Raw genomic sequence first — 10,891 nt, forward strand, 5'->3', positions numbered from 1 at the left:
TTTAGCGACTGTTTTTTCGCCAAAAACCTGGTATAAAAAGTCACGGGTCTTTTGGATGAGACCTTAAAACCCAAGGTTTTGTGTCACGGTGGGCTTTTGCAAGATAAAGAACACTCACAGTTGAATGGTCCTGATTACCGAGTTTAGGTCTAAATTTGAAGCCTTTCACTGTATTTTGCTGCTATTTTTATATAAATGAAAAATCCTCGAATGGGACGTTACACAACATACAATCCATTAATCAAAAATTAAATTCTTCAACACATGTTTAGATTGAGCACTTTCTTATGTAGATTTATAATCACAGTATCAAATGAGAACTATCATTATCAAGTCGCATCATAATAGCTACGAAATATATCGCACCTGAAGAAATCAAGTCTTGTTTATTTTTTTGTCTCTCGTCTAACCATTACGGTTAGAGCATCTGCTCTAGAGTTGCGGAGGGAAGAGCTGATACAAATGTCGTGAGTTTTAATCCACTGTTGGACGTGGAGACCCATCCGTCAAATTAGACCGTATAAACCGAGGTCCCGTGTCGTTATAGGTGTATCGTATCAAAAGGTGTGCAAAACGTAATATTTACTTATCACATCAGAATAGAAATAAGTGGTAAACTGTATATTACAAACGATCATATATATTTCTCATAAACCTTCAAGTAAATAAAAATCAAAGTAAATTTGTTGATGCATTCTTTAACGGTTGTCATTCACGGCTGGGCCACATCCGAAACATCAACTGAAATCATAAAATGGCATGTCAAGCACGTCACAATTTAATATAAAAAGAATGAAGATCCAGGTTAAAGATTTAGTGCAAACCATTTCGAAGTGACGATGATGTCTCTTGAAGTATTCTGTACTCTAATTTTGGTAAGCATTTAAAATACCTCTAATTGATCATAAACTATCTATAAAGCCAATTAAGACAAAACAATGTTTTCAAATTTACAATTCACACTTACAAAATTTTTCTGTAAGATAGAATTGACAACTGTTTTTTGACAGACTGAGTTTTTTTTTGTTTTGTTTGTTTGTTTGTTTGTTTGTTTGTTTTTTTTTTTTTGTTTTTTTTTTTCAGATTTCTTTACCATGTAAAGCAATCTTTTGCTCAGAATTACATGCGTTTTTAAAGTAAATATTATTTTTTATGAAATGATTTCCATGCATTAAAAATTAAAGGAATGTTTTTAGGGTTAATTTTTCATAAAATTATAAGATAAAGCAAATTATCATCTGCAGAAGTGTCAAATGAACATAATTATAAAGTAAAATTATCTTCTGACTTATGCCAAACAAGGAAAGGTTAAGTCAAATCCCTAGGGTGAAATGCAATGTTTTATGAGTTAAGCTTTAATCCTTTTAAAATGCATACAGTATGCAGGATTATTTTCGCCCCGTCTTATTTTTGCCCTTTGAGGCTTTGACACCCGCAAAAAAGTTTATCTCCTTTTCAATTCGCCCATACTCAGATCTGTTTAAGAAGTTAAAATGGCTTATTTGAATTTGCCCCGTCTTAAATTCGCCCACATGTGTGAAGGGCGAAATGGGTGAAAATAAAACGGAGGCGAAAATTTCTATGTACGTCATTATTTGTAATATCATCTGCATGCTTGTTCTAGCATTTGGATCCTCCTCCTTCTTCTGTTTGTAAATCTTTTTGCCCCTCCGGGGGCCCAAATTGGATTAATAAAAATATTGTATCTTGTATACAGAAAATACAAGACAATTTCTTTTAGGGTATCACCCCTGCATTTGGAGGAGGTTATTTTCTAGGCAGTTCCCAAGGTAAGTTTTAATCTCCGACATTTTCTTTTTTTTTTTTAGAATTGAAGATAGATTTTGAATAAATTTAGAAATCTTTTTTATAATGGAAAATGGCTGCAATTGTTTGAAAAAGTTGCATAAATACTGCATGGAATCTTTCACATATCAAAGAAATCGCTTTTCATACCTATTGAGAATATATTTTTTGTATTGAAAGGTGTCTCAACCTAATTTACATAAATTTGTTAGGTTAATAATTTTTTGTAAAAGAAGAAGTATAATATGTTTCTTGGAAGAATTTTTAAATTATGATATTATTATAGCCCCCGTAAACGAAGTTTAGTAGGCGGGGGTGGGGTTATATTGGAATCAGCATGCCCTTCTAGCTGTCCGTCTGTCTGTGAACGAGATTTTGCCTAGTCCATTTCTCAGAAACTATTCGAAGGATCTGTCTGATAATTTTGTACACTTATTCACCATATGAATGTGTGCACCTGGTAATTTCATCTTGATAGCATGATTATTTTGCAATTTACTGGTGTTTTTTGTTATCTTTATTTTGTGGTTTTGTTTGGACCGATTCTCGGAAAATATTGAGGATTTGTCCGAAAATTTGCACACTTACTATTCACCATATTAATGTGTGCACTTGGTATTTTCAACTTTATTTATTAGTTTTTCAGCATTTTACAGGTGTACTTTTTTATTTTAATTGACTTGTTCATTTTGTGTTTATTTGTAAGGTTTGAGTCATAGAATTTAGAATATCTGTACAAAAATGTGAACCACAGCTTAAGACCACTAATTCAAACTAAATGAGACATCATTACACAGAAGAAAATGTAAATCCATTTGTCCCTGGAAATTTATGAGTGGACATGCATCCAGTTAAATATGTATTAATGAATTTGGTGTGGGAACTTGTTCAGGCATCTCTGATTAAGGATGTATTATCTATATCTTCTGGGAATTTGGCGCAAGAATTAAGGCCGGTATACGCCATGCATCTTGACACTTGCATCTTGCATGCATGTGTCAAGATTCACAGTGTAAAAGCCCCTTGTGTCAAATTAAATGGGTGTTGCATCTTGAACGATGGAATAGAACTTGTTCTATTCCGTGCTTCATGAATATAACTTGTTCTATTCCGTGCTTCAATATGCATGGAACTGACCTATGAAAAGAAAGGTCAGAGTTGATATTGAATCATGAGCCTTATTTTTTTCATATAGTTTCAAAAATAGCTTCCCAAGATACACAATAACAGAAAATACTGATTAAAGCTACAATTAGATAAACTTATTTGATTATTATAATATAGAGGAGTTTTTGTTTTGGAATAAATATAAATTATATCGTTCAAGAATTATCATAAAAAGGAAATTAAGAATGATTTGTTCAGCTAAGATAAATCTGGAAATGAAATTTGAAGGTGTTGTTATTTTTGTAAGTAGAGAAATTTCATCTTTACAAAGTATTCTAAAGATGCATGCATCAAGACACATAGTGTAAATAAGAAGATGCATGAGGCAAAATTGAAGCATGAGTTTAGATGCATGTGTCAAGATGCATAGTGTAAACCGGCCTTTAAAGATCTCTCTTCTCCAATTCTCTTAATTGTAATATATTGTTTGTCAAAGCACTTAATTGCTGGATGACCAGCTTTTTATTTTCAGAATAAATTTGATATGACGTTACCAAGATTAATTTTATTTTGTATAATATGATTTTTCTTTCAACAATTTGCAGATTGTCATGACAAATAGTTGCAATTTTCTTTTTTTTTTTTGGGGGGGGGGGGGGGGGGGGCTTTGGTTTCTCAGAAGTTCCTTACATACATGCGATTTTGTGTAGGAAATGGTTACATCATTACCAAATTTATTAAATTTCCTACTTAAATCTTCAACACTTTATACAAAGACATTCTTGAAGAAAAAAAAACAGATTGTAGATTTTCAGTATTTAATTTATTTCTTTTTCATATACATACAGGCGTTCCTTTCCCTCATCATTATGGTAAGGACAACTACTGTGCTAATGGTGGCCCAGTTTCGTTCCGACCTCGTTTTGGAGTATCCATTCCAAACTGTGATCCACCACCGGGGCCAATCGATGGGTGTATAATGATAAGTAACTATTCGCATTAGGTTATATATTTAATCTATAATAAAAATACTGATGTTTAACAAAAAAGTATTGAACAGAAAATTTTGAATACTTTAAAAAACATATTTTTCAATATGTTTTAATGTTATAAGTTCAAGTACAAAGTACTCTATTTTTTCAAATCTAAAGAACAAGATATGGAAAAGCCCCTTTTTGGTCCCTGATTTAGGGTTCTTTCAGAATGATGCAACAGTGTATCCATGAAAACCAGTTGTCATTCTTCCCACAAATTGAGAATTGGCTCTAAGTTTTGAAATACACAGAGGTCTCAGAGATGTCAGAAAATAGGTTAATTTTCAAATTTCCGGATTTTTTGCAATTTTTCATCAATTTTTTTAGTAAATTTTGTTTCGCAAAACATAGAGCACAAACTTGCCTATCTACCAAATTTATATATTTTATAAACTAGTATCAGATGCTATTTATGTGTGAAAATTTCAGATGGACAAGCTTGTGCTCTATGTTTCCTGAAAAGAAAAGTATCTCAAATACAATGAAATTCTACCAGAATTGAGGAAATTGAGGAAAAAGGCCTACTTCTGCACACTCAAATGGCCTCAATATCAGTTCTGAATCAAAATTAGTGTTAAATTTAAAAGAAGCATTATTTTAAGTTCTTTACTACAAACTTTCACAATTTTACCAGTGTTCTGAATTTTACTTCAAATAAGAGACCAGATTTGACTGTTACCCTACCTTATCCTTTATTAATTTTCTACCCTTAGATATAAATATCTTTTTACCCCGTCCTTACCAATGCCTGAACAATGGTTTTGTTAGTGGATACTCGGCAGTTCCTAGGGATAGATACGGAGATGTGGCAGTTAAGTGTTGTAAAGGTATGCTTGTAATCCTATATTCAAACAATTTCCTTTTTTATATATATTCTATGTATATATATTTATATATAAGTTTATACTTTATGGGAAAAATGAAAATCCATCATTTGAAAAAAAGGTTAAATTTTAAATAAGTCCCGTACATTGTGTTGTAATATAGTAATGAATTTATTTAGAGTTAGCCTCTTTACGTATCACTTTGTAAACTTTACCAATATAGCATATAATATATAGTTACGAAAAAATGAAAGCTTTGTACAGTACATTCATTAATTTACTTATGTTATCAAAATGAATTTACTTAAAGTAAGACATGGCGTAGTGGTTAGAGCGTCTGCTCTAGAGTGGCATAGTAAGGAGTGAATCTTTACCTGAATGTCGCCAGTTCGAATCCCACTATGGGACGTAGAGACCGGTCCTTTGGATTAGATTGTATAAACCAAGGTCCCGTGTCACAGTAAGTGTTGGCACAAAAAAGATCCCTCACTGATTTCATTTACGCTATTCAAACGGTAACATTTTTGCAGAACTTTTTCCCAAAGTAGAAAAAAATAATCGAATTTTAGATAAACGTTTAAGGCATTCCCACTCAAAAAAAAGAGTAGTACAAGAAATTTGCTCGCGGATAGAAAAGATTGATTTAGCGAAAATATGGGGTAAAAACTCTGATGGAAATCAAAATGTTATGTGTTAAGAATGATTAAATCTGAAATTGAAAATAAAATTCCGTTTGTCGTAGAGTTGTCTTTTCGGAAAATATATACGGTTGGTATGATTAATTTCATGTAAATTGTTTGCATTGTGAACGTCCCTTCCATAATTCTTAATTGAGACCCTATAACTTGTCTGAGAAGGACTGCAAATTCAGATCTATAATCGGCATTCAGGGCAATAGAGCAAGTTTCATGCGGAGGACCGATATCGTCCTGCAGTTGGATTCGAATTCTTGACGTAAGGACCAAACTTTACTCTCCCATTAAAGAGCAAACACTCAATATCTGCCATCAATGTATATATAAATAAAGGTTTCTCAAATTAAATAGAAGATGAATAAATTTGTATTTTCTTTTTACAAGATTTATTCAACTTAGAGATCCTTTTGTTCTTTGTTTAATTTAATAGATTTTTTGCATACTTTTGAATGCATTCGTTAATTTTCATTTGACTGTACACAGTGCTAAGTCTTTCGTGCTCGTTTTCTATTGCAGCACTAGGTGTCACCTATAACCCGAAAGAATGCGTTCAGTATTTTCGAGTGGAGGATCCAAAATACCCGTCTCCAACTAAACCCGGATATTATCTAGTTGGATCCATTCCTCTTTTTCTTCCTCAGGGGCAAGTAGTTTTATTGTTATTTTTTGCAAATATACATGTACAATGTATATCCCGCACTGACCAAACTTTTAAATATATACTAACATTGACAAAAAATTATAATATGGCATGCAGTCACTACATACATATTTTAAAGCAAAACCAAAAAAGTACTGTACAGTTTTAGAATTTTTATTAATAAAATCTATACGTGTATGATTTTTTAACAAGGTTCTCTCTTATACAAAAGTAACTTTCAGATAACTTTTAGATTTTGGTGTTAGAGAAAATGGGTGTGAGTAAAACCATTAAAAGTTATATAGCTTTTGCAAAAAAGAAATGGCAAGTGATTTTTTTTAGATTTGACATATTTTCTCTCCCCCCTCCGTTTCTCTCTCTCTCTCTCTCTCTCTCTCTTGATGATTAAAATAAATTCGTCTTTATTTTCTTTCCTTTTCCAGAAAAATTGGTTTTTACAACACAGAATGTCTATTCCGCAGAAGCCAAGCCTTCAATTTGCAAATCTTTTAAAGGGAAGTTAAAACGTTTACAATTAGATTTTATATGTTTTGCACTAGTATAGATTCATTCCTGAAACATCAAATTTGATTTATGATTAATCACATCATTCTATCATATTATGTATTCATAATCATATAGACTCTAAGTTGATGCTTTAATAGAAGTGATACGTAAAATGTCTTCGTTTTTTTCCCCATAATTTACTTAAATGACCGTCTGAGTTGTTCACGAAAATATTGAGAGGATTAGAATGAACTGCACAGGATTTCAATAACCTTGTTGAAAAGCAGCATTTTGAAAAATCGTAAATTGTCTTATCATGATCTAGTTTGCAAACAATACTAACCATTTTGTTGTTATTTGGTTGCTGAAATGTTTCATTCCAATTTTTGGGCATATGCGTTTTTATATTGTATTTGACAACGTAATGTTCTATTTAGCTAATTAATACATAGGGTTTTCGAAGGATATGACCGATTGAAGAGAAATGTTTCTCTTATTTGGACGAAATAAAGAGATTTTGATTTCTGCCATTTTGATGAAGGCCAGCATTTTTTTCGGAGTCAGCATACTCAAATTAGGATAAAGAACTATGCTTGACCAAACAATATTTTTTTTGCCGTTATAGTATCTTTTCTTTAAATCGGACAAGGCTAATCCATCTCCTATATTTTAAAGGGTTTATATCATGAAACACTATTATATTTTTGAATTTATAATTTAATTATACATTTAAAATAAAGTTGAAGACTGCTGTATTTTGGACGTAAAACCTCCGTAATATAGGTTCCTGGGATTGAATATAACCGCTAATTAGAAAGGAGTCACGTGGTACTGAAACGTCATAGGTGTCAATGGAAAATAAGAATTCGTGTATTATCGTATCGTAATAAAATATTTATCGAATAGATTTTTACGTTAAATAAAAAGAATACATGACTAGTTTGGAAAAATTTTAGCAATGACGCTAAATACCAAAGTACATGTAAATTATTATGTGACTATAGTCGCTCATCTGATATGAATAAACATCTACCACAGAGAAAAAAAAAACATACCGTGAAAAGGGGAGAGGAGGCATCAAAGACGAAGCCATTCGCGCCGATTGAAAACTCCGGGCTTCCTCTGCATAGATCGAACTGTGAACGTTTGCCTTTGTAAACATTTATAAAAAAGGAAATTATAAGTTCTTCTTTATTTTAGTAAATTATATGTAAACAGGTCTTATGTATCATCTATCTGTTCCAGCAGTAAATATCATATTCTAGAAAGGACACTTCAATCTTTAATGGCGCCAATACGCCATTACGTCTGCAACTTCACAACACTTTGGATGATGTGTGTCCAACTTTTAAAATGCCTGTGATTTTTTTTTTTCGTTTTGAAAGAGTAAAATTCCTATTAGATATTTTATAGCACAGAAAACAATCATAATCGTACATAAACTTACATAAACGATTGCTCAGAATGGAGACAAATCCACGCACCGACCAAGTCCCTCTCATGTAAAAAAAACTTCCTAAAACCTTTAATTCATGTGCACATTTTTTATCCAAACGCCACAAATTATATCTAAATATCTTTCAATTATCCAGTTTTCATTTATTTAATTCCTAGCAGGTTTAATAGACGAAGCCATTGATGTGCTTTTTAAACACAATAAGTGGACTGACACCTATGACGTCAGAGCAATGGCGCACAACATCAGTGATCAAAATATGCATATTGAGAAATTCAAACTTTGAATCGCTGAAACACCAAAATATTAATTTTCTGGCCAAAAAATTTTGATGGATGATTTTGATGGCATATAAACTTTGTTATATAAAAAAAATCGATACATGATAAAACCATTTAATAGAACAAAGAAATGAAAAATTACTATTTTTAGCATTAACATGCTGATAAGGAAATTGCACTTCCGCTGGCATTTATATTGAGGCAAAAAAAAATCTATAATGTTGCACATAAGTTTTGTGATTAAAGAAAATCATGTATAAATTCCATACTTTTATAAATCTATAAATCTGACCAGACTAATCCATCTTTTATATTTCAATAGAAAAGAAAATGAACAAGAGGTCCAAGGGCCTTATAGGTCACCTGAGTATCATGTAACAACTTTCCAACGATTGCATTTGCTTCTGTTTTAAACCAGAGGCCATGAAATTCACAATTTTGAAAGAGGCACCATTGCTTATCATAATTATAAACTTAGCATGATTACTCTATTTACTTAATACCCAGAGGTAGATCAGAGCACTTTGTAACCAGTTGTGCACCCCACCCCATAGGAACCATTGACCCTGGAGCTACATATTTCAAAATTTGGAAATTTTATCATAAATTTTATTTCATCATAAATGGTTGATTAATACCCAAGAGCAGATTTCAAAGCATTAATTTATTTTCAGACTATGTAACCCCCCCCCCCTCCCCCTTGACCCAGGGGTATGAAATTTCCCATTTTTCTAGATGCATCTTTCCTCATCATAAATTAATATACTTGGATCATTAGCATAACACCCAGGAGCAAATGAAAGGATTGTCAAAGAATTAATGTCTTTTCACTATATAATCAAAAGAGCCCCCCCCCCCTCCCCTTTACACCAAATGGCAAAACCCCTGAGACAGGGGCAATGAAATTCACAAATCTGGAAAGGCATTATAACTTTATACTAAGTTAGTTTATTTAATACCGAGGAGCAGAGAAGAAGATTTTCAAAGAATTAATGCATTTTCACTATATAATCAATAGAGCCCCGCCCTGACACCAGAACCCCTGACCCTGGGGCCATAAAATTCACAATTGTGGAATAAGCACTCTTGCTTATCATAACTATGTACTTAGTTAGTTTATTTAATACTCAGAAGCAGAGAAGAAGATTTTCAAAGAATTATTGTATTTTTACCATATAACCAATAGAGACCCGCACTATCACCAGAACCCCTGACCCTGGGGCCATAAAATTCACAATTTTGGAAGAGGCACTCTTGCTCATCATAACTATGTACTTAGTTTATTTAATACTCAGAAGCAGAGAAGAATTAATGCATTTTCACTATATAATCTATTTAGCCCCGCCCTAGCACTAGAACTCCTGCACCTAGGGCCATGAATTTCACAATTTTTGTAGAGGACTCAATGCTCTTTACATTCATGCTAACAGGTTGACTGCTTGATGTCCAGGAGTAAAGAAGAGTTTTAAAGATTTCATTAATTCTAGTGGTTTTGGCCCCACCCCTCAGGCCCCGGGGGGGGGGGGGGGCAGGGACCATGAAATTCAAAATTTTTGTTCCTCTTCACCCATAGATGCTCTATATCAAATTTGGTTGAAATTGGATCAGTGGTTTCAGAGAAGAAGCTGAAAATGTTCAAATGTTAACACACGGCGCACGACGGACGACGGACGGCGACGGACGAAAACGGATAGCAATAGGTCACCTGAGTGACTCAGGTGACCTAAAAATTACTATTTTAGCATTTTAAAATGAGCAAAATCTTCGTCTTAATGATAGTATTGATAATTTGAAATGAACTTAACCTTCGTCTGTATATTAATACTGGTAGCTCAGTTGTTAGAGCGCTTGTTCTGTATAGGAAGGGCATGCGTTGCTGTTCCTTTGGATGAAGCCTTAAGAACCGAGTTCTGGCCCCAAGACCATAAACTGAGAATAGAATTAAGTCAAAGTTTCAAAATGAAACAAAATTTTCAAGGTATCTTTGTATTAAAATAGTTAATAAATTTGCACGTTTTTAATCCGTCATTTTCATTCAGAAATAATAAAAATATTCAAAATCTAAATTTTGACTAAAGTCTATCCTCAGTTTATGGTCTTGGGACCCGTGTCAAGGCAGGCGTTTGCACAATTTAGATCCATCATTGATCAATGGCATTGAAAGCTGAATAAAGGTCAAAATCTAAAGCCTTTCACCGGTATTTGGTTCCCTTACGAGTAAAAGATTCCTAAAAGGGGCTTAAACAGCAAAAAGGATGCTAAGAAAGTTCCTTCCATGATGAAATATTTTCAATATATTCAAAGTCATGATTAACTAACGATATAAATTTTCAAGTCTGACAAAATCACAAGAATATGCTTTAGATTTATAGCAATTCATTTCTAGCAGGAAGTAATTGGGTTTTTCTTCCATATGAACAAAATATATAACATCTTTAAAGCACCCAAATGACAGAAATACGGGACATTTTGAGTGGAAATATAGGATAATTTTCTTTTATTTCTTCATAGCTTTTCTTGCTTCAGACAAGCTGATGAGCT

General features: G+C 32.8%; 1 protein-coding gene across 1 annotated transcript; it reads left to right on the forward strand.

The window, feature by feature from the left end:
* The first annotated feature begins 797 nt into the window (after positions 1 to 797).
* LOC134269906 (uncharacterized) lies at positions 798 to 6,658 on the forward strand. The gene is made up of 6 exons (XM_062752088.1): positions 798 to 875; positions 1,742 to 1,790; positions 3,762 to 3,899; positions 4,661 to 4,774; positions 5,983 to 6,109; positions 6,550 to 6,658. The coding sequence occupies exons 1-6, from the start codon at positions 840 to 842 to the stop codon at positions 6,617 to 6,619; spliced, it is 534 nt and encodes a 177-aa protein (XP_062608072.1). The 5' UTR covers positions 798 to 839; the 3' UTR covers positions 6,620 to 6,658.
* The last annotated feature ends 4,233 nt before the right edge of the window (positions 6,659 to 10,891 follow it).

This window comes from Saccostrea cucullata, unplaced genomic scaffold (assembly GCF_032062105.1).
Source record: "Saccostrea cucullata isolate Sc308-1 unplaced genomic scaffold, CSIRO_AGI_Scuc_v1 ctg2921, whole genome shotgun sequence".
In the NCBI taxonomy this organism is placed as follows: domain Eukaryota; kingdom Metazoa; phylum Mollusca; class Bivalvia; order Ostreida; family Ostreidae; genus Saccostrea; species Saccostrea cuccullata.